At 37.8% G+C, this 22,112-nt stretch overlaps 3 protein-coding genes across 12 annotated transcripts; 2 read left to right on the forward strand and 1 right to left on the reverse strand.

Moving 5' to 3' along the window:
• The first annotated feature begins 226 nt into the window (after window positions 1-226).
• LOC135642667 (uncharacterized) lies at window positions 227-4,416 on the forward strand. Its single transcript, XM_065158992.1, has 3 exons — window positions 227-723; window positions 3,687-3,811; window positions 3,946-4,416. The coding sequence occupies exons 1-3, from the start codon at window positions 306-308 to the stop codon at window positions 4,150-4,152; spliced, it is 750 nt and encodes a 249-aa protein (XP_065015064.1). The 5' UTR covers window positions 227-305; the 3' UTR covers window positions 4,153-4,416.
• Window positions 4,417-5,635: 1,219 nt separating this feature from the next.
• Window positions 5,636-9,197, forward strand: LOC103992467 (calmodulin-3). Its single transcript, XM_009412168.3, has 2 exons — window positions 5,636-5,823; window positions 8,577-9,197. The coding sequence occupies exons 1-2, from the start codon at window positions 5,748-5,750 to the stop codon at window positions 8,948-8,950; spliced, it is 450 nt and encodes a 149-aa protein (XP_009410443.1). The 5' UTR covers window positions 5,636-5,747; the 3' UTR covers window positions 8,951-9,197.
• A 1,432-nt stretch (window positions 9,198-10,629) lies between these two features.
• LOC135584832 (CBL-interacting protein kinase 32) lies at window positions 10,630-18,159 on the reverse strand. Of its 10 annotated transcripts, none has more exons than XM_065157691.1 (16): window positions 17,702-18,147; window positions 16,344-16,409; window positions 16,024-16,218; window positions 15,507-15,569; window positions 14,862-14,933; window positions 14,522-14,629; window positions 14,354-14,434; window positions 13,459-13,512; window positions 13,242-13,367; window positions 13,079-13,168; window positions 12,788-12,910; window positions 12,575-12,685; window positions 12,110-12,223; window positions 11,926-11,982; window positions 11,766-11,840; window positions 10,630-10,978 (listed from the first exon to the last, which is right to left on the reverse strand). In XM_065157691.1, the coding sequence occupies exons 3-16, from the start codon at window positions 16,192-16,194 to the stop codon at window positions 10,886-10,888; spliced, it is 1,338 nt and encodes a 445-aa protein (XP_065013763.1). In that variant the 5' UTR covers window positions 16,195-16,218; window positions 16,344-16,409; window positions 17,702-18,147; the 3' UTR covers window positions 10,630-10,885. The 10 variants fall into 10 exon arrangements, 9 of the variants coding, with proteins under 9 accessions (XP_065013763.1, XP_065013761.1, XP_065013762.1 ...); XM_065157689.1 differs by having other exon boundaries at window positions 17,669-18,147; XM_065157690.1 differs by having other exon boundaries at window positions 17,658-18,147.
• Window positions 18,160-22,112: the final 3,953 nt, after the last annotated feature.

The following is a 22,112-nucleotide window of genomic DNA, read 5'->3' on the forward strand; positions in this document are numbered from 1 at the left end:
TATTATTGTAAAAACCAACATTACGCATAGCCAACGGATTTATTGGCATCTTCATAAAAATAAATATTATGATTTTTTTTTTTGAGAGAGAGGCTATTGTTAATGTGCGTACCTTTAAATTCTATTTTATTGAATATTTGTGTATTATTATTATTATTATTATTATTATTATTATTATTATTGTGAAAACCAACATTATGCAAGCCAACGGATAGCTGAAGGCAGATGAACCCGATGGATTCGGGAGGGGAACTATTAATTACCACACGCTCGCCAAGAATCTAACCTCTTGGTTCGAAACCAGCATGGCCAACGCTCGAAGGATCAGCGTCGGACTCCAACCCCAGCCAGTCTCCGAGACTCCACCTCCTCCCCCGCTGTCGCTTTCCTCTCCCTCCCCTTCGCCCGCCGCCGCCGCCGTCTCCTCCGTCGCCGTCTTCTTGAAGCGGCCCTCCGCCTTCCCCCTGCTGCTCTCCGTCTTCGTCCTCCTCACCTGGGTCTTCCTCCGGCTCGAGCACCCGACCTCGGCCGGCCTCCGCTCCTCCCTCTCCTCCGGCTTGTCCTCGTCTTCTTCTCGATCCGGGACAGGGCCGGTCGATGGGGCCGATTCGGATGCCAACCTCGTGAGATTTAGCGCCGTGGAGTTCCCCTCGAAGATCGCTAGGGATTGGCGGGGGTGGCTGATGGACCCCGTTACCGCTGCGCGAGAGGCTCGACTGCGTGGTTAGTCTTGGCGGATTCCTCCATTTTGTGTTTTTGATTTGATTTTGCTTGTTTATTCTAATGATTAGTGTCGTTCGTGCTTAATACACATGCTATTTTCTACTCTAACATGACATATATGTCACTGTTAGGGTTTTCTCTCTTCTTTGGTAGAACATCTAAAGGGCTTTTGTTTTAATTTCCCGGGATGCCAAGAACTTTGTTGGTCCTCTAAATATACCGATCGAGATGTTTGTCCGCTCTGTGGTAGTGAACATGGTCAGTCATGTTGGGCACGTTAAATTCTTGATCTTGAAATGTTTTTGCAGGACCGTTTGGTTCTTTTAAGAAATGAATTCCAAACTTCGCTTTGGAGGATGTGGAATCGTAATGCTTATGAACATGTCTTTGGAACATACTATATTCTTTGAGAGGTAGGAGGAGCTTTTGACAAAGATACTTGCAAGATGGATGTTCTACTGACACCACCTTCTTTGATGTTCCTTAGCTTCTTTGACATTGTATTCTGAACTATTTCTAGGAAAACTGTCAACCTGTTGTTCAGTCTGAACTATTCTTATGGAACTCTGTTGGTGGTTCCACGAAACCAGCTTTGTTCTTTGATGATCTATTTTCATATAATTTGACAAAGAAAATTTTTGGTGATTTTCTGCAATTAATTTTAGCACAATGATCATGATACATCTTTTGGATTATATTATTGATAACTTTTTTGCTTTACCGTGGGTTATGAAGTATCATTCAAGTTTATAAGGTAGGTACACATTGAAGACCAAAAATATTTTATGTGATAGGAAGATCGAAAGTTTATCAGCGTTAGTTTGTGATTGTCACCACTAGTTCACCGATTGCTTACGTTAATGATTATGCATTGTTAATTCTTTTCTCACTTGCAGCAAGAAGCATTTATATCCTTTCTCTCTTGGTCTTTTCTGGTAATTAGTATGCTGCAGAAATAATAGTAATCAATTGTATACTTCTTATTTTTTTCAATATCAGATACAATCTCTAACTTATTAGTTCTTAGACCAACCTATTGGTGTAGCCTCCTCGTATGATTATGAGGTTAGGATGTCTTTGACATAATTTTCTCTCGTTCTGGCTCTTTCCACTACGTACCGAGCCATGAGAAAGAAGAGCTACAAGATAACAGCAGCAAAGGAGAGTGTTTGTTAGTTAGGCCTGTAATTGCAGTTGAACTATATTTCACATGCAAAAACTTTGAGGGTTGAGTGTCTGTTGCATCCAAAGATTTCTTTTATGAGATCTTGGGCCAAGTGGCCACCAAAATATTTGAGAGTAGGAGAAGAAATTGGCAATGGTTGCTCTGCCAAATAGCACCCAGGTATCTGTTGTGCTTAATAAAAGTACAAAAACGATTTAAATATCTTCTGTATGAGTAAGATGGCCTAGAACCCCGATCAATCATGCTATTGCTGGAGATTAATATATCAATAAGTCTGTTGTGTGGCTAGGGCTGAAGGACCAGACTCAACACTTGTGACGGTTTAGTTGCAGAGCCATTCCTTTGTATTATTTTGTCTATTCTTTGATGAATTCTACTTCTTAGAGCTTCCAGAAACCACTTTCACTAATTCTATCTGACACACCAATAAAGCAGGTAAGGTGCATGAATTATTAGATCCCTGATCTAATTGTCACACAGTTTGCATAATCCAACTGAATCTATTTTCAGTATTGCCTAATTTCGTCAAACCTTTGATTTATCCAAGAGGTCGCTTTTATGTGAATTACAATAGAGGCCTGGTTAAATCTCGCTTCTGCTGTTCCCAATTCTATGATGACTTATCTTTTGGTGCTCAGAAAGTTTGAGATGGTTGTATGTTGTTCCAAAAATCTTTAGTTCTATATGTCTTGATTCTTTACATAACATTGTTCTCTACATCTTTGGTGTTTCTCTGACAACAAATTTCTGGCAAGTTTGCTAAAGTTGTTATGGTATCATTGTTCCTGGTACCATTACTAATGATTAACCAGGGGTTTGTGCTCATAATGTCTATCCAGCCATTGTATATAAACTTCTGCAATCATGTAAAAAACTATTCATGTATCTTTTTCTACAGCTCAACAAACCCAAATTAAGATCTCTTTGCTTAAAAAAAAAGCATTAGGCTGCTGAAATATGTATCTCGAAATATGGTGTCAAATTCCAATCCTAGTGTGGTTGGTAGAAGGGTGATCCTTCCATTTTGGGAAATGCATCTTACTGTTGGTTTCATTTTATATTCACATGATCATCACACATCTCAATATTTAGAACAATTGTCTTCTGCAACCGTAGCATGAGAACTTCAGATGTTTTGGGTATGTCCTCTGGCATAAACTTCCTTAGGAATTTTCATACCACTGCTTCTCAGTTATTTTGGCGGCACTTTTGCTCAAACCAGCTAGTTTGACCAGAAAAATGGTTAACCGGCTTTGAAACTAGCCTGGATCCGTTGAATGGTCAGATATGTCAAAAAAGGGGACAGTCCCAGTTCTTTAATGAACCTTGTGGGAGGGATGGGTTAGTAGAAATCTGTCGGATCTTCAATATACAAAAAAGACAGCGGTACTTCACTTTTTTAATCAAGTTGAATTATAATCATAGGATAAAACAATTTTTTAGTCATAATTAACAGTTAAAAAAGTTCTTTTCCTGACGACTCATGATTATTGTAGTAGCCGTAACTATACCGTTATTTAGAATACCTGTCTTTATCTTTTTACCTATGAAGCATCTATTCTTGTCAGGAGTTCAAAATTTTGATCTTGTAGCTAATACAGCAGCTATGATTTTAACACGTGCTTTTTGGGAATCGTGAAGCTTTACTCTCTATGTAAGATCTATTCATCTACTTTATTATTTTTGATGGTTTCCTCACATGTTTTCTTACTTGTAATGAAATTATAATCAACAAGTTAATAGGATGTTATATCTGGGTATTTGTACTGAATTACAGGAAGAGCGTCAAAGTGTGCTTCAGTCCATGTGGGTCAGATCCAACCAGGTGGTTTAAGAGGCAATCACCGGCATCACACCTGCAATGAGACGTTCATCATTTGGGGTGCAGACACAAAGTTTAGGGTAATCTTTATTTTTCTATATATTTGTATTCCAAGTTGTATATCAAAATGAATGAACTTGAAAAATTTTGCATATGCATGTTGAAGTCCAATTTTTTTCTCAAACAACCTGTCTTATCCTGATCTTTCGTACAGTTGGAGAACCCTAATGTGAAAGACAAGGGCTATGCAGAAGTCACCATTCGATACGATGAAGTTGCGTTAGCCACGAGTCCAAGTGGGACCGCACATGCTATAATTAATGTTGATCGTGTGCGGTCCACTTTTCTATTGGGCTGTCAAGACAGTTTAATAAAAACCAATGCATCAACTACTGATTATAATGTGTGGAAAGACCTTTGACATTGCTTTGTCATCTGGCGTATGAGATGTGGTGACCTTACATTTTGTTTACTGAGCCAAATGGACAAAAGGGCAATCCTTATGAGGTTGCGATCCCTTTAGTCATCGTGTTTGCTTAAGATGCCATCCTTGTTTTACGCGACTGAATCGTCACCGGAGGCTGAATTTTGTAGGTCTTTGTATTGATGAATGTCCTTCATGTAGAGAGAAAAAATACTGTAAGGTCTTCTTTTAGACTTGATCCATATATAGGTATTTCTCATATGTCTCTGCATTTTTTGAACGATGCTTGAGATGCTTCTGTTGATATAACTATGACAAATAGATCGATGTTATTAGTTGCCACTGACCTGTGAGCTTATTTACACAATATCACTGCATGTTTTTGGAATCGAGTGCATTTAGAAGCTCGACAGTGTGCCTATTTGACCATTGTTGCTTGTTAGTTAAGATAAGAGGTAATTTTGGTGCAGGTTTGATATTTTGGTCTGAAGAATTGCAGTAGTAAACATGAATGTATCCCTTTCTTTATCACCAATTGTTATGCATGCTATGTATCGGAAGGGAATACAATTTCTTGACCTACCTTTTGTCAATCATGATCAATGAAGATGGCAAACAACAGGTGTTCTGACTTCTTATTTTCATTCATGCAAATTATCTGTCTTGTTTTCATCATGTTCTGCAGGATCTCAGTAAATTATTGGGAATTACAGCTGACTTTTCTTCTTTTTTTTGATCTTTTTGCTTGTCATTCACATGGGCTGTATGCTGTGTATGAACCAGATCCATGGGCAGGGGTGAATCACATATGATGTCACATCACCCATGAAACTTTCACGGGTGATCCACCCCCACCCCTCTCCCCTCCATATGAATGCAAAAGGAATGCTTCCACGATTTCCTCCTTATTATTATTTTTATTATGTGCCTCCTCCTTTCTTCCACGAAATCCACACTTCTCCGCACATAGCCAATACTTCTTTTTCCATTAGCTGACGTCTTTTTCTTGAAGTCCCAAAAAAACATCTTAGCATTGGCACTGTTTAGTCAAAGAATTACCTAAACAATATTTCATTCTTATCGAGTCTTTTCCTGAATCATCAAATTAATAGATACATATTGTTCGCATCTCTCTTCTTCCTCTGTATTTTTTTAACATAAATAAATAAAGTGTATTCTTCAAATTAACTATATGTAACAAAATAACTAAAATATTTTTAGAATATAGAGGTTTAACTAATATTCAAATTTTGATACGAAATTTAATTAAACAATATGTGATATATATATATCACATATTGTTTAATTAAATTTCTTAGCAATCACACACACACACACACACACATATATATATATATATATATATATATATATATATATGGAAATTAGGAAAAGTAGAGGGATACATATGTAATTTTGATGAATAATAAAACTATCATCACGCCGCCTTTACTAATGTGGGTGTCTTTCATACATATATAAATACGCGTCCTTCTTCCATTTCCGATCTGCACGCAAATCCTTCGCTTTGCTTCGCTCTCTCGCTCTCTCGCTTTTGCGATCTACTCTAGAGGGGACAAAAAGGATCAACGATGGCGGAGCAGTTGACGGACGACCAGATCGCGGAGTTCAAGGAGGCCTTCAGCCTCTTCGACAAGGATGGAGACGGTCAGATCCACCTACTGCCTCTTTGTCTCTCGATGATCCTCGTTTCTTTGCCGTTGACCTCTTGTCTTTCTCGATCTGGCGATCGGTGGTTTGGTTATGATGTGCCTCTTTCCGATCCATGTGGTCCGTGGAGCGCCTAGATCGTCGGATGTGTCTCGGGAAATTAGGGTTTTGTTGCTCCGCTCACTGATCTGTTTGTCTTGGTCCCGCTGATGCCGTCCTTTGCCGCTTTTGCTATGGATTCGTTTGATTTTCCATAGATCTTAGTGTTTTGTTCTCGATCTTAATATTATCGTGTACAGTTCGGTCGTCGTGAGATTGTTCTGATCTTAAATTAGATCACTGTGATCATCTTGTTACGCTGCATCATTTAGTGAACTTAAAGCTGACAAATTGGTAAGACCCATGGCTTGTTGATAGGCTGCAGAGAAGCAACCTTTATTGTGACGTAGGGAGCTGAGAGGATGATCCTTGTTGACTGCCATCCTAAATTATGTTTTGGCATGGAGACGAAATATCCCTTTCTTGTGTTGACAAAGACATGGTTCTCTTTTATTGGAAGATCATCAACCTGTCTTCGTCACTTACCCTGTGTTAAGAAAAAGGATTCATACACCAAAAACATTGGTCCAGTGATGGACCAGATCCACTTATCAAAGGCTGAGGGTTCAAAAACTCATCCGGCATATTCTTTTAAAAAATTGAGGTTCTTCATCTTAAATATTGATTTGGTGGTGGTGTATCAAACCCACTTACCAAAGGTTGGAAGGTTAAAATCTCATCTGATGTATTTTTTATACCTAAAACATTGGTCTGATAGTGGCATACCAGATTCACATGCCAAAGGTTGAGGGTTTGAAATTGTATCTGATATATTTTTACACATAAAATATTGGTTGGGTAGTGGTGTACCAAACTCATTTACCAAAAGTTGAGGGTTCGAGATTTCATTCGATATATTTTTACTCCTTGAACATTGGTCTGATGGTGGTGTACCTGACCCATTTACCACAAATTGAGGGTTCAAAACCTCAATCCGATATATTTTTTTTTAATATGTTTTGGGAGGGTGCCAACTAGGTTTGCTGGCAAAAACTTTGATAGATTATTGCAAAGACCTAAGTTCAAATCCTGCATTCGCCACTTATCCTTTGTGCAATTATCCTTATCATCGATGGTCCGTTTTGCCTTTTTATCATTGTGATCTGTTTTTGTTGGTAGTACATGTGCCTTGGTTTATATGTGTTCGATTAATTGTCTTCATTTTTGGGCATTTATTTCTGAAGTGTCCTGAAGTTTCAGTTTAAATTTTGACTGATGGGCATTTGATGGTTTCTAGTTACACATTAAAGAATCAGAAGCTAAATTTTCTTTTCTCTCTTTAGAAACTGTATGATAGATCTTACTACAAATCGCACTTGAATTCAGTTGATTTTATGAATAGCATATATCCAAGATAGAAAGTTGACATATGGTGTCTCTCTTTCACTCGAACCATGATTGTAGAAAATTAGCCCTTTCTTACCATCCATATTTGAGAGGTCAAGGGCAGTGGAAGTAGCCTGAGAACCTAAGGAAACCAATATGTTTCTTGAAAACACTCTTGGTTTTCTATAGGTTTTGGAGGGAAAATTAGTCCATAAAGAATAATCAATTGGAAGAGGAATGGATGCAAGTGATGTGCATAGGTTGACTTGAACTAATTAGAACTATATTGAATTTCTTCTATTTTGTACAGTTCAGTTGGTTCCTAATTATGACAGTGGTTTTGGTTCAAACACCATCAAATGTTAGAGCCAAATTTGAAGGTCTGAGAGAGATTGCATAATTGCAGACAATTTAAATGTCAACCTTGTTATTTTTTTTAGAAGATCAAGATTGGTTAATTTGGTTGGCAAGCTGGAACTATTTCTGGATTTTGTTTAGATTTTGGGTATGACTTTATTTCCATGAAATAAAATTGAGGTCGTACTGCTTTTTGACCAATATCTGAAAAAACATCTTCATTATTCATTCGTTATCTATCTCAAAATTGTTCCATGATATGATATTTTTCTTGTATTATCATGTCTACTGAATCTAGTTGTGTTCGTATTGACATTTGTTTACTTGGAAATTGGAAACCTCTGTGTCTGTGATTCTATATTAGTTATTAGTGAAAGTTTGCTGCTTTTCTGTTGTCTAAAGTGGTCATTTTAATAGAACAATCACAAATCAGGCAGTGATTCATTAATGTGGAGAATACTTAATAGTTTATTTTAGGTCAGGAAACTGTTTGGTGAATAGTTTCCATCCTTTTTGTGAATTTCATGAGTTCCAAAATTTCTTTCCATTCTGTGATTGCTAGCCTATTATTATCAAACCCATCGCTTAATTCTTGTCATGCTAAAGTTATATTTTTAACATCTATTCGGTCGTAAACCCTTATAACATAAGTTGGTTTTGGAAGCTATTTGATGAATAGTTTCTTTTCTTTTTGAGAAGTTTTAAGTTCGTCTAAACTTCTATCAGTCTTCTGACTTCCTGACTTATGATTTTCAACTCCATTGATTAATGTTTCAAGGCTAAAATTGTGTTTAGCATTTGTTTTTCACTTGTTGGATATGATCAAAGAATTCATTGTGGTCCTTGAGGCTAGAATATGTACTTCTAATTTCCTTGAATTCGACTCTGCAAATATGGTATTTCAAAAATAATGCCAAGGAACATCTCATTAATGATGATATGGTTTGTTTTTCGTGAAACTTTGACAGGTTGCATCACGACCAAGGAGCTCGGAACTGTGATGCGATCACTGGGACAGAATCCTACAGAGGCAGAGCTACAGGACATGATCAATGAGGTTGATGCAGATGGCAATGGAACTATTGATTTTCCAGAGTTCTTAAATCTGATGGCACGCAAGATGAAGGACACCGACTCAGAGGAGGAACTTAGGGAGGCTTTCCGAGTGTTTGACAAGGATCAGAATGGGTTCATCTCAGCAGCTGAGCTTCGTCATGTCATGACCAATCTCGGAGAGAAGCTGACTGATGAGGAGGTTGATGAGATGATTCGTGAAGCTGATGTTGATGGTGATGGTCAGATCAACTATGACGAGTTTGTCAAAGTCATGATGGCCAAGTGAGGATAAATGACTTTCATGTAAAAAAATCTGGACCTTTCTATGGCAGATAAGTAGTGTTATGTAATTTTCTGCACGTCCCGCCTCGTCAGACATAGCTATTTGGTTATCTGTAGTTGTGAGATCCGTCGACAATTATTTTCTTCTTGCTTTGTTGACTGTTTTATCTTTGCACCATCACTACTGTTATTTGATGCTTTCGGTTATCTTGTTTGAGCTTGAACTTTTATATCGATTGTTCTTTTTATTATTCTTCTGTTCTATTGCAAAACTTGCATTCCTGAACATTTATACTCCAGATTTGATCGGAACTTAATCTGTGGTGTGTAATTTATCCTTTTCACTTTTTATGTCAGTTTCTTTATCCACTTGACAGTGTTGTGTTCCTGTAGCACAGTTGACAATTGCATTCTTCTTTGATTGAAATTATATTATATTGTTTCTTATCTGTTTGATTAAAATATGTAGGAAGATCTTTAAATGGTGTCCCTGTAACTTTTCATCTCCACCCCCACAACAACAATGCTCATCTGCGCATTTTTCATTGTTCCTGAGCTTGTGGGATTAAGAATTTTTCTGAAGAAGAGGCAAATTCTTCAGGGCTTCATTGACTCTGTGACAAAACCCTTGGAATGGAAATCTTTAGTAAGCAGCTGTTGTAGAGCCTGTTGTTGGGCTTTCCATGGCCTTCAACTCACTGTGCCTTACAGTAGTATACCAACTCTTCCTTCAGGTCAATGTGATCAGTGCATATGGTCCATACACAGCAGGTATGCAGGTAATCTTACTCCTTGCATAAGAATTATGCAGTCATTCATTTACTTACTGGAATGTCTCTGAAGACTCACGGCATGCTTATCCTTGTATTCCTTTTGTGTTTTCACCACCAGTATATTTTTCTTGTTCCTTTTATTTGCTTCTCTTCTCTTTGCTTGGTTTTTTTTATTTCTCCTAAAGAATCTGATGGAGTAACGATTCCATCTTTCCCTCAGAAAAAAATAGGAAGATCGTTCAAAATCAACTGTTTCAATGTTTTTGGGTTTTTTAGTCTGTATTCGTGCATGATAGCTATTCAAGTCTACTGACTGCTCTGTTTTTGGGCTTCTCATTCGCACTAACATCAGCTCATGGCTGATTGATGAAGTCATACATCAGTATGAAATGTTTGTTAGATTCGTAAAAATAATTTTCTGCATCCATTCTAATTTCTGCTCTCCCCTCGTTCGCATTATTTTCGTTCTCTTTCCAGAGTCTTGGAAAGTCAACTCTTTCCCTTTCCTAATGTGCCTCGCTTTTAGTCTTTTTCTGTTCTTTGTACGTTTAATAAATCTTATTTGGTCTATAATTGAGCCAGAAAGGTGCTCCATGCAACATCTAAACATAATTATTTGGGTGCTGTAAAAAATATTATGCTTGCATCTATCATTGCAATGAATTTGGAGACAGATGTGTTTCGTAGTCTAAAAAGATCAATATGCACACATCCATATCAAAAAAAAAAAAAAAGATGGATGTATGCAACCATTTCCAGAGGTTTCTGTGACTCCAAAACTCATCATCTTTTGACCTGTGCATCAAGAAATCACTAATGATTAATCCACATTTCCAAAGAGCATCACCACTTAGAATCACAAAGGTGAGCTCCTACCTTTAAATTGGATCAGAAAGCCTATGCAATCCCATGAAGCTAAGACTTAGAATCCATAAAATGGGAGGGGGCAGAAAGGAGTTTATTGTTTCTGCAACTAAATTCCTTGCACCATTTCAAATGAAATTAAAAGAGGCAGCTCCTTCCCAACATTATTGATACAATGGCTACTGGCTCAAGGCAATAAAAGAATTGCAAAGAGAAACATGGCAGCTATTATCACACAGGAGGACTAGGAAAACTGAAGAAGTCACATAGCAGAACAGCCCATGACAGAATAGAGATGATGCTCATGTGTTCTTACTCTGGGCTGCTTGGTCTTTCACATCCTCCTCAGGTATCCAAACAACATCCTTGAGGCTGTTGGAGAGATTCTTATAGAACTGCAGATAGAAAAATTTTGTTCACCTATCAGCCAAGCTGCTCAAACAAACAGCACAAAAGACATTATTGCAGATGAACAATAACTGTGCTTGGTGTTGGTCAACCAGATTTTGGCAACTTTTGGCTGATGATTGAGTATATTCAACAAGCATAGGAGAGTCAGGATGTGATGCGAGGAGAAGCAACTTTTAAGCTATGTAAGTTTCGTGCCGTTTTCAGTTCATAATGTTGCAGGGAATTGTAACAGGTCGATAAGAATCATAGTATTTGCATGCTACATCTATGTAGGTTCTGTTTTAATGCTCAAACCGTGCAGAATGTGAGGTGAATTTTATGTGTATTTTTCAGGTCTATTTTATCTGCATTACCATGATATATACACAAATATGATCATAGCGATACAGAACCTTTTCGTGAATCTTAGACTGGGCTAGTTATCCTTACTAAGAGAAGCATTTTGTTCTGGTCCATAAACCACCGTAGGTTTATCATCTTGTGAAGGTCGTGTGTTCGTGGTAGTTCTGAGCCGCATGTAGTCAGTGGTGTTTTGATCAGTCACCACTAGTAAGTAGATTTAACTTGGGAACTTCATTTCCTTTTCAAGAAACAAGCTCATGCTAATCATGAAGAGGAGGCCGTCACTGAACTAGGATGGTTCCTAATTAATGCTCTTAGCATCAGTATTTTTGCGGCACTACCTCTTCATTGTTTTGTCAACGAGAAGGCTCAAACAGTATGAGTGTGGATGTCAATGGCCAAAGAAGTAGATGAAGTTTGCCTTGGTACCTTATGGAATTCCAGAGTGTCTCCTTTAGCTTTTCTTACCTCAACCATGTGCAGAGATGGAGCCACTTGAAATACCTGTGAATTCATGCGGCAAGCATTAGCAAGAAGGAATCTGGTAGTAGTCCCTCCGCAAAAGAACACCATGCATCTCTTGAGGTACCTCAGTAGCAACTTTGAGATTCCCCTTCCTCCCAGCTTTAACATTTTCCAGCCTCATCTGAACAAGCAATGCAGAATTCAATTCCAAGATAGTATTTGGTTCAAAACACTTGATCTTGTTCTGAACAAAGTTTATTCAGAAGATTACTAATATGATCCCAAAGTCGTATATATGACTGACTCACCTTGTAGTTCTTTTTCTGAACATCAAACCCAAGAGGCTTTGCAGCTTCTTCAATCTTACTGACGATTTCATTGGCTGGACATGTTGATGTGAATCTTGTTTCCCTCTTGAATTCCTGTTGCATAGAGGAACTGCAAATGTAGCCGTAAAGTCTAACACAATCATAGACTGATACCATAACGATCGGTACTGATTTTTTAAAAAATTAAGAAAAACTGGAAAACAAAATATAAACTGCATGGTACAGGACTTATATCTCCTCTACAGGCTAGTGAAGCCCTTATACTGGGTGTACCATCCAATTTACCCTATTTTGCGACGCGTAATGGTAAACCATCGGATTAGATCGTGAATCTTGACTGACCCCATCTATGATACATTGTGGTCAGGAATAAAGAACAAGAAGCTTGACAAATAAGCTGCAACACCAGAAGCATGCCAATGAACTAAAGTCCAACATGTTAACCTGTTGTGTGTCAAACAAATTGCCAAGATCAAGCCCCTTTGACATCGAGATAAGCTCAAAGGCATTCATAGTTGTTGGCTGCTCTTCCTTCTTCTCTGTCACGTGATGTTCCTGCAACAGAACACAAATGTGCTTCATATGGCAGATGGCTTTGACCAAATACAACAAGAAAACTTGTAGTAGAACTATCGGAGAAGCTCGTCTTTGACTCACTTCTGCATCCTTGAACACAGCATCCACATCATCCAAGCTCGTCTCGTACTTCTCCTCGAATACTGGAGGCTTGTAACCTTTCTTGAACCAGTCATCCTCCAATATCTCTGGAATAGTTATACGCTGCGGATGAAACAAGATCTTGCAACTAAAGTTAAAACTCAAAAAAGGGGGAAATACTTGGCACAAACAGATTGCACACGGTAAAATCCAACACATAATCTACAGCCATGGGAGGTCAAATCTAGCTTCTTAGAACTTTCATGTTGTGTTTTGTGAAGAATCACTTACTGTCATTGGATTTGGGTCCAGGATTCTTGCCAACAGTCTCATGGCACCAAAAGAAAGCCAAGGTGGGCATGTAAAGTCAGCAGCCGAAATCTGCATGTCAAATGAGTGTTCACATCCTATGCAATGTGATGCAGAAGCTCTATGTGACGGTGATAATGCTCACTTTATTGTACAAGATCATGAGATTAGAATCCTCGAAAGGCAAGTACCCTGCTAGTAGAACAAATAGGATGACTCCACATGACCACAAATCTGCGGTTGCACCATCATAGCCTCTGTCATTGAGAACCTGATGACACAAAACAATTTCATTTCGAGTCAAACATGGTTTATGTATATTGATGTATCAGAAAACATTGTCATCAGACAGTCATTATCACCTCTGGAGCAACATAATTTGGAGTGCCACAAGTAGTATGAAACAAGCCATCATCCTGGGAAGAAACACCATTGAGATCAGAAGGTCAATGATCAGTCTCCGGAACTAATAACAGTGAAGATATATCAGAGGCTGTAATCAAGGAATTGAGCTTATCAGAGTTCTTGCATCCTGCTTCTATGAAGTCTAGGAATTTAGGACCACAAAATTAGTTATCGCAAGAGCAAAATTCTGTTGAATGCACCGGCATGTGTTTTAATGTCATTTTCTCAACATAAGTACGATGGATCTTAAACTGATAACACGAGCAAATTGATAAAGTTTTGCATGTTCGCCAAACCAAAACAAAAGGAATAGTGCACAAAAAATTGTGCATTAAACTATGTATAAGGCCATCTCAAATAAGGTACATCACCGAATTCAACAAATTTAATGATTTTATATTGTTAATCAAATTGAAGCATGCTTTACTGTTAAAAGTGCTGTTTTTTATGTTAACTAGATACAGAAATAAGAGAGCTTCAGAACAATCGATTTTTATTTCTCAGATTTTGTCTTATTTTTGTATATCATATTCAGTGGATTCGACCTTCCTTTCAGAACCCACTATTTGATTTTGAATCGGTAGGATTGAGGGCTTAATCCTACTTATAAGATATAAACTCAACTCTACATAGGTAAAGAATGCATAGTGATCATTGTAGATCTGCAGTGCTTGGTAAATCTTCCACACAAATGCTTTTCCAAAATATAAATATCACTTGGTTTATAGAAGATGTTATTGCTTTGATCAAATTGAACTACATGAAGATGAACATGTGAAAAGCTTCTGATGTCTTTGCAATGATCACAAATTAGAACATCATCAAGAAATTAACTGATTACTCTGCGATTACCCTGACTTGCTGAGATAGAGCACTTAATCCAAAGTCTGAAACTTTCAGGTTACCATAAGCATCAAGTAGTAAGTTTTCTGGCTGCACAAATGCATTTAAGTAAATCACCAATGTTCAAAGCCTTGAGCAGTTTAACATCATAAGGATATCTAGGATCATGTAGTTTACTTTGAGATCTCGGTGGTAGACTCCCCTGCTGTGGCAGTAATCGACAGCATTGATTAGTTGTTGGAAATATCTTCGTGCCTCATCCTCCCTCATGCGACCGTGGTTTGCCTTCATTATTTGATTTTTAAGGAGCATTAGCAGAGAAGAAAATGGTGGCAAACATAACAGAGACTAGAAGTAAGAAATATGTAAATGTGTATATATGTGTGTACACTGTGTATGCTTATATATGCAGTATATGTAAAACTATATTTGTGAAAGATGATAAATCGATGCATATGCATGTCATAATTTCTTGAGAAGAAATTTCTCTTAAATGTGCATCAAATTTAGATCTTACTATTTTGTCAAAGAGCTCTCCCCCTGTAACAAATTCAAGTACAATGAAGATCTTTGTTTTGCTCCCCATCACCTGAAATTAGAGAAGCATTCATCAGCGAAGAAGAGTGACGTACCAACACGTACAAAAATAGATATCAACAGAAAATACCAAGTAAAATTTTCTTCAAAATATACTGCATAAGTTCAAATTTGTCTCAGCTTCCGCTCTGTCAAATTATTAGAAAAGGCAACAGTGCCACGGTAGACATAGTTAACGAACATAGCAAGAAAGGACAAGGCAGGCACAATCACAATATCTATACAATGCCAAACAACTCGAAATATCTTCTTGGCTCAATTGCTTCTTTTCTGTGGCACATTTGCCCATTGGAAATCATGTGCAAACTTGAACCTCATCGGTATCGAGAGATGAAATGTGGGTTTAGACCTCAGTCTTTTAAATGTTGGTTATTGATTAGAATACATTGAGATGTCACCAAATCAATGCAGCTTAGTCATGAAATAAAATAGGATAAAAAACAGACAAAACTGTGACATGTTATCTTTGGCAAGAACATATCATTTAGTCAGAGTTGTTATCTGTTTATTTTCTTATACTTGACATAAGACTACCAAATGTCAGGTAAAAGACTTTGAAAACAACCTCATATATGCGAACAACATTAGGATGCTTTATTAACTTCATCGTCGCAATTTCACGCTTAATCTGCAAAAAGAATTAGATATCAGTAAAAAGGTGATTTTGGAGATAAAGAATCAAAGTATATCAGCAAATGAGAAAGGTACAACATTGATCCTACTTTCAACTTTATGAATTTATGCAGCAAGACTCAACTACAACTTAAATTAGCACAAAAGCTTGTATCAACAGTTGAGGATATCAATCAAGCTCCTAGGAGTTATTCTTTTTTCATTCTATTAAGTTCCAAGGAGTTATTCATCTTTCATTCTCAATGAGCAAGTTAAATTGGAGGAATACATGGATTCATCAGCTCTCTATTGCTTTTGGCATTTAAATCTCAAAGTCAGCAAACTTCAGCAGCATTTGATATAGGATACGGAATAAGCATTTGATCACATATTAATAAGAAACAAAGCAAGCTTAAGGAATAAGAAAAGCTGCATTGAAGTATAATTTTTTGCAGAAACTTAGAAAGGACCTGTTCAACCAGCTTGTGCTTGAGAACCTTCTCCTTGTCAAGGATCTTGATAGCAACCGGTTCCCCGGTCTCAACATTCCTCGCAAATTTAACTTTTGCAAATGTTCCTTCCCCAATTGTACGTCCGAGTTCATATTTACCCACTCGACGCTTCACCTTAGTCGTGTTCATTCCTTATTTGATCTCTTCTGGAGTCTACTTGGTGAGTAATCAAGAGGTGCTCAGGAAATAAGCTTTCTCCAACCGTGTGTCAGTACCTGATCTCAATTAAAATTGAACGCATATGCCGGAAAAGCTTCAAACGAGAGAAGATAAAGGACCTCTTAGTTGGAATTTCTGATAACGTCTTCTGTTTTCTTCCAGAACTCATATCTAGGTTGTGATGTCTGCATCAAGTTTATTACTAATGTTAAGAAGGAGCAAAAGGTTTGTCTGATAGAAAGCTTTAACTGCTGGAAGAGGAGAAGAGAAAAGTAAGCCTAATGCAAAACTATAAATAATTGATTTCTACTAATCCAGCTAAGGTTTTTCCTTTTTTCTTCATTTTTACATAAGACAGTCTCAACCTCTTGATCTCAAATTAGCAGTTTAAAGAGTCTGCACACATGTAACATGCAGGAGTTGACTTTCTGGTTTCAAGCTTCACCATGCGACCACCTGAGAAGATCCAACATTCTAATCCAAAATTCAATTACATGACCAAGAGACTTGAAATTCTAACTCTTGGAGAAAAGTATTCAAAACCCAAAGATATCAAGCTCAAGAAGCAGGAATAGAAATCTTCAAAGTTATCAGATATGAGTATTAAAATATTGAAATCCACATACCAATGTGAAGCTTTCATATTCATAATTTTGTTCAACAGACATGGCACTCATATAAAGAAGAAAATATCAGCTTCTTAAACAAAGAAATTGTGTTAGAGTCGATTACCACAAGCTAATAATGCAGTGTATATTATATCAATATTACACCTCTCCCAGTTGCCAAAGTTCTCTAGTCAGTTTAGTAGTAGAACAACCAGAAGAGATTCAAACAGATAAAGATGATCAGAAGATTTACCAAAAACAAGTAAATAATAGAAATTCCAGAAAGAGATGATGATAAATACAGAAGAAAGTGGAAGTCCTCCTCATCAGATTATAAAAATAGGTAGCTACAACAGCAGAAACGTGACAAAAATGTCTCAGACCTTAAGACATTTTATAGCCCCAATAAAAGAGGAAAGAGCAGAGAAAGACCAAAACCCACGAATTCAGATCGAAGCAGAACATGAGAATCAGCCCTTTAAAGAATTCAGATCGAACCAAAGGATGACCACTAAAAGTCGCTCCCACGGAAAAGATTGTATTTGCATTAGCTGATAAAGGAAACATATTGGAAGCACTCCTTTTGCATGAAAATTCCAAATTTATATCATCACATGATGGGAGAAGCAAGAAAGTTTTGATCTTTACAGCTAGTGTTAGCAATCAACACCAGTTGATCAAGGAGAAAAGCACAAAATATTTGAGGTATCTTTCTGACATGAAAAGCAAATAGCAATAAGCTTAATCAATCAAATATCCACTGTTTCAGTAAGAACAAAGGCAGGTAGAAAGAAGGGAAGGTGGTGGTGGAAGGGGGAAACTGGCCTACTAATTACCCAGAAAGGGAAGAACAGAGGATCCTTGGCCACCTGCAGAGAGAACCACAGCAGCTGATCTTTTCTTCCGGCAAGCTGATGACGGCTTTCGGGAGCTCTGCGGGACAAATTAATGGGGCAGCAGATCACTGACAGTAAAATAAGAAGGGAACTGGTTGGTGCAGGTGGTAGAAACCCAGCACCCGTAGTAGCAGTGGAACAAGCAGAGGCCAGGAAGAGGGTGAATCATGCAGCGGTCGTCCTCCCACCCCGAGGCAGAGCAAACCATCTTTATTGTCACCTGCTTCCAGGTCCAGTCATGGGGCCACAGGACCCCATCCCCACCACCACCTTCGACATTTACTGACAAGGCGACAGAGACCTGCCTTCCCTTTGTCACTCTACACCTCACCTCACCTCGTCGTTTGTGGTCTTTTCTCCTGCGTCGTTGCACTGAGTTCTGGCACGATTCCAGAACAGTGTCATCCGCATGGCTGGCGCCTCTCAGCTCCTCTTACCTCTGCCGGTGACAACATGGTGCGCTCAACTGCCGCTCAAAGCTTGATGAGCATTTTGGTAGCTCAGATTTCTCAGTGGCCACAGCTCATGCAGCCATTTAAGAAGCCCAGCTGACCATGGATTTGATTGTGACAGGTTCCAATCAGTCTCACTGACTGCTAATTGTTTGCCAATGATTTCTTCTCTGTTGACCAAAGCTTTATGAAATGGAAGACTGACTTTGATCAAAGCTAAGTAACTACTGATCCAGAGATGGATTTTGTAGGTGTGGGGATGGATTCATTCAGGTATGTTTGTCGTTACTGGATTCATGGCTCAGTAGATCAGATCGTGCACAAAATAAATATCATTTAATGTCAAAGAATAATCATGATGATCTAAGAATTTTTACTGAAAATATTATTTTATTATTGATTGGTATTTATTGGTCCGAACATATATCGGTAGATAGACTCATCGTTCATATGATCTGATCCGAATAGAAAAAAAGTATTTTAGTTTTATTCGCGAGCCATCTCCATCATCATCACGAAGCGTATTAGTTTTTTCTTTTTTTCTTGCTCCTCTATTTTTGTCGTCTTTCTTCTCTTCGTATAGTAGGTCGAAAGAAATGACACTATATTGACCAATTACTCAAATTTAGATTTTTTATTTTTTTATCAATAAGCTAAATGATGTATATATATATATATATATATATATATATATATATTCATCAAATCACAAACATTTGGGATGAACAGTGAGAGTAACATGCTGTCATTAATGAAACTATTTAACATGCCACATGAAAAGAAGGGCAATTATAAAATCAAAAGATACCTGTCATTAATTAGTCATTTAGTGCCACATGATTTGGGAGTCAAATTAAATTATCAATAATCAGTACGAAAAGTAGCTCATTATTGCACAGAAGTCTGAAGAAGAAACAGAGCATATGGCGTGGAACTCATGAGACATCATAGAGAGCCCATCCGAACTCTGAAAACCCCAGTAATCAAAAGGAAACACAACCTAAAGAACTTAGAAATCATTTTACCATGTCTGAATCACTTGATTTTGTTGCCATGTTTTTCTCTCATCTGTCCAAAATTTGATTACATGTCACCACCAAAAGTATTGGGTGAAAATTAAAAAAAAATCAACAATAGCACTCCAATTAGAAATTTCATGTGTAATAATCAAACAAAATTCTCCCGTATATATAATAATCATATATACGTCGGTATGAAATCCTCAATTTTTCTCTTAACCTCTTGGAATCTATTAAAGTAACCTCCAGAATGTTTTTTCTTTTTCTCATCAAAATCTTAAAATAGATATGGTATTTTACAAGCAAATCCTAATTCATGGTGCATTATGTTGAATTGCTTCAGATTTTTTATTTGAACTAAAAAAAATGCTAGCTAGAAAGAACTAGTGGATACTTTTTGCCTTTGTTGAAGAACTTGATTTTATTGTCATATTTTTGTTTTGATCAGGACAACTGCAATTATGCAAGTCAGCAGTAATCAGGTCTGGCTCTTATCTGTCAAAAATTTGATTCCATGTCATCAGCAAAAGAACTGCTACTTGGGTGAGGAGATAAGGATGCAGTCTGCCAATGAAGGCAAACTAAGTTTGAAGGTGACCTTATGCTAAACAAATAAATAGCTGACCAATTAGGCTTCAGTCATCTCACTCATTTGAATTGGGTTAGCATTATGCTTGTCTAAACACATGCTATGCATGGAGCTAAGTGATAAGTAGAGTAATTAGATGGACACATCCAAACTAAGTTTTGTGTCATTAGAATATGTTGATATCATGTTCTCCATTACAAGCTCAGCAACTTAGTAGCCATATTTGCATTTGTCTGTTTCCTAATTTAATTATATTTTTTTAATCTATTTATCACTTGGTTTTGCTTAAAAATGAAACAAGTATTGTTGAATTATATGCTTCTCTTTGATCACTAGCTTTCACTGATTGGGTTTGATTAACCTCATAAGAAGTGATTTATCATTCCAATGGGTGTGATACATATATAGCATAAATCAAGTTTAATCAACATTTCATAAACATAATAAAAATAAATATTTGGGAAAGAATTTTTTTTTTCAAAAGAGAAATTTTATTTTATGAGTGTTTGGAGATTGAGATTTTTTTGTTGTTGTAAGTTTGGAGAATGAAGTTTACTTTTTAGGTTGTGTTGTGCTATTTGAGTGTTATATCATTAGAGTAGACTTCTTATAGCCCTCATTTCTCAGTGATCAGTGGATCTTCTAGTGTTTTAATGCATATTGTCATTTCATTTATTTATGTTATTTATGTCCTTTCTATTTACTAAATATAATTATTATATTTATGTTGAGACATTCAGATGTTCAGTATACTGTTCTTAGTTTAATCAATCTTAATTTTAAAATCATAAAAATATAATAAATAGATATTTTTGTTAGGATCAAGAGCACTAAGAGGAGGGGGTATGAATTAGTGCAGCGGATAAAAACGTCAACTTCATCAAATCTCTCATACGATAAAAATCGTTTCCGACGTAAAACTGATTTTAGAAACTTAGCTTGAAAGCATACATAAATGTATTGAAGGCAGTAAGCTATTGAAAGGGTTTACGGTAAGGTAATAGCATGAAACAAAATGCAAACCAGAGAAGACGGGAGTTTATAGTGGTTCGGTCAATCGTGATCTACATCCACTCCTCTGATTCCTCTTCCGTCGAGGCCACCGGCATCCACTAACGATCTTCCTTTACTAGGCGAAGATCAACCTCCTTCTTACACCCCTCTTCTCCTTTTACCGGGTTTAGGAGACAACCCTTACAAGCACTCACTCTCCTCTCTCAAACAGAATCTTAACACTTAAGCTAGAGGAGGGGTTTCTCAACTGATTTCTACAGCGTTTCTTTCCTTTTTTGCTCTATGTGCTTGTGTGTTTTACCCAGGGATGGGAGGGGTATTTATAGGCTCCAAACCAGTTTGAATTTCGAGCTCAAAACTGTCATCTCCCGGAATTCCGGGGTCTGGCGATTGCACCGCCTGGCAAAGCTCGGAGACTGAGCCTCTGGGCAGTGCCACCGCTTGTCAGGGGCGGTTGCACCGCTTGGCAGAGCTCGGAGACTGAGCCTCTGGGCCGTGCCACCGCCTGGCAGAGCTCGGAGACCGAGCTCAAGCGGTTGCACCGCCCAGTCTCGCTCGGAGACCCAATTGCCCCTAGATTAAGTTAATGGGATTACCTCCCATTCCTAACTTAATCTACATGCTAACTACGACAATTCTTAAGACATTTACTACAACTTGCTCCAATGCGTCAATCACTTCTTCCCGCGAGCTTTCGGCGAACATCCGACGAACCTCCGGCGATGCTCCGACGGACTTCCGGCAAACTCCTGGACTTCTCGGATTTGTTCCCGCAGAACCTCCGACCACCGTCCGGACTTCCGTCGAACTCTCGAACTCCCAACGTGATCATAGTCTTGACTCTAGCGCAACTTCTGCTACATGTCTTTCTTCCATCGTAGTTAATCCTGCACATGTAAAACAAAACTTGGATCAAGACAATTAATCCGAAGCAATTAACCAAGTTGTCCGGCATGTCATTGGTCCCTCGACGCTTCGTTCGATTCTTCGGCGCATCGTCCTCTCCTGTGGCCTATTGCCCAATCGGTCAGTTGACTCCGCAACTCCGATATCCTTGGCACAATACCCGCTCTTTTTGGCCCGATGCCCAAGTCTACGACCCGAAGCCTTCTATCGATACGTCGACCGATCCACCGACCCGACGTCCAATCTTTTGACATGTTCCTCCGGCACAACATGATTTTTTCTGCTTTAATTGTCTCATCCTGATCGAAGCATCCTACGTCACTCAAAAAACAGATTAAAACATAAACGTAATTATCAATTGGTTTCATCATCAAAATACGAGATTCAATAATTTTGATTAAAAA

This window comes from Musa acuminata, chromosome BXJ3-7 (assembly GCF_036884655.1).
Source record: "Musa acuminata AAA Group cultivar baxijiao chromosome BXJ3-7, Cavendish_Baxijiao_AAA, whole genome shotgun sequence".
In the NCBI taxonomy this organism is placed as follows: domain Eukaryota; kingdom Viridiplantae; phylum Streptophyta; class Magnoliopsida; order Zingiberales; family Musaceae; genus Musa; species Musa acuminata.

Excerpts from the sequence above, each read along its gene's own strand:
- LOC135584832 (XM_065157691.1), bottom strand. The coding sequence starts at position 16,194 with ATGAACACGACTAAGGTGAAGCGTCGAGTGGGTAAATATGAACTCGGA. Across the intron at positions 12,224-12,574 it reads ATTTGTTTGACACACAACAG|GAATTCAAGAGGGAAACAAG; the intron begins GTTAACATGTTG and ends TCTATGCAACAG. Across the intron at positions 11,983-12,109 it reads TTCAGAAAAAGAACTACAAG|ATGAGGCTGGAAAATGTTAA; the intron begins GTGAGTCAGTCA and ends TTGCTTGTTCAG.
- LOC103992467 (XM_009412168.3), top strand. The coding sequence starts at position 5,748 with ATGGCGGAGCAGTTGACGGACGACCAGATCGCGGAGTTCAAGGAGGCC. Across the intron at positions 5,824-8,576 it reads CTTCGACAAGGATGGAGACG|GTTGCATCACGACCAAGGAG; the intron begins GTCAGATCCACC and ends AAACTTTGACAG.
- LOC135642667 (XM_065158992.1), top strand. The coding sequence starts at position 306 with ATGGCCAACGCTCGAAGGATCAGCGTCGGACTCCAACCCCAGCCAGTC. Across the intron at positions 724-3,686 it reads GCGAGAGGCTCGACTGCGTG|GAAGAGCGTCAAAGTGTGCT; the intron begins GTTAGTCTTGGC and ends ACTGAATTACAG. Across the intron at positions 3,812-3,945 it reads GTGCAGACACAAAGTTTAGG|TTGGAGAACCCTAATGTGAA; the intron begins GTAATCTTTATT and ends TCTTTCGTACAG.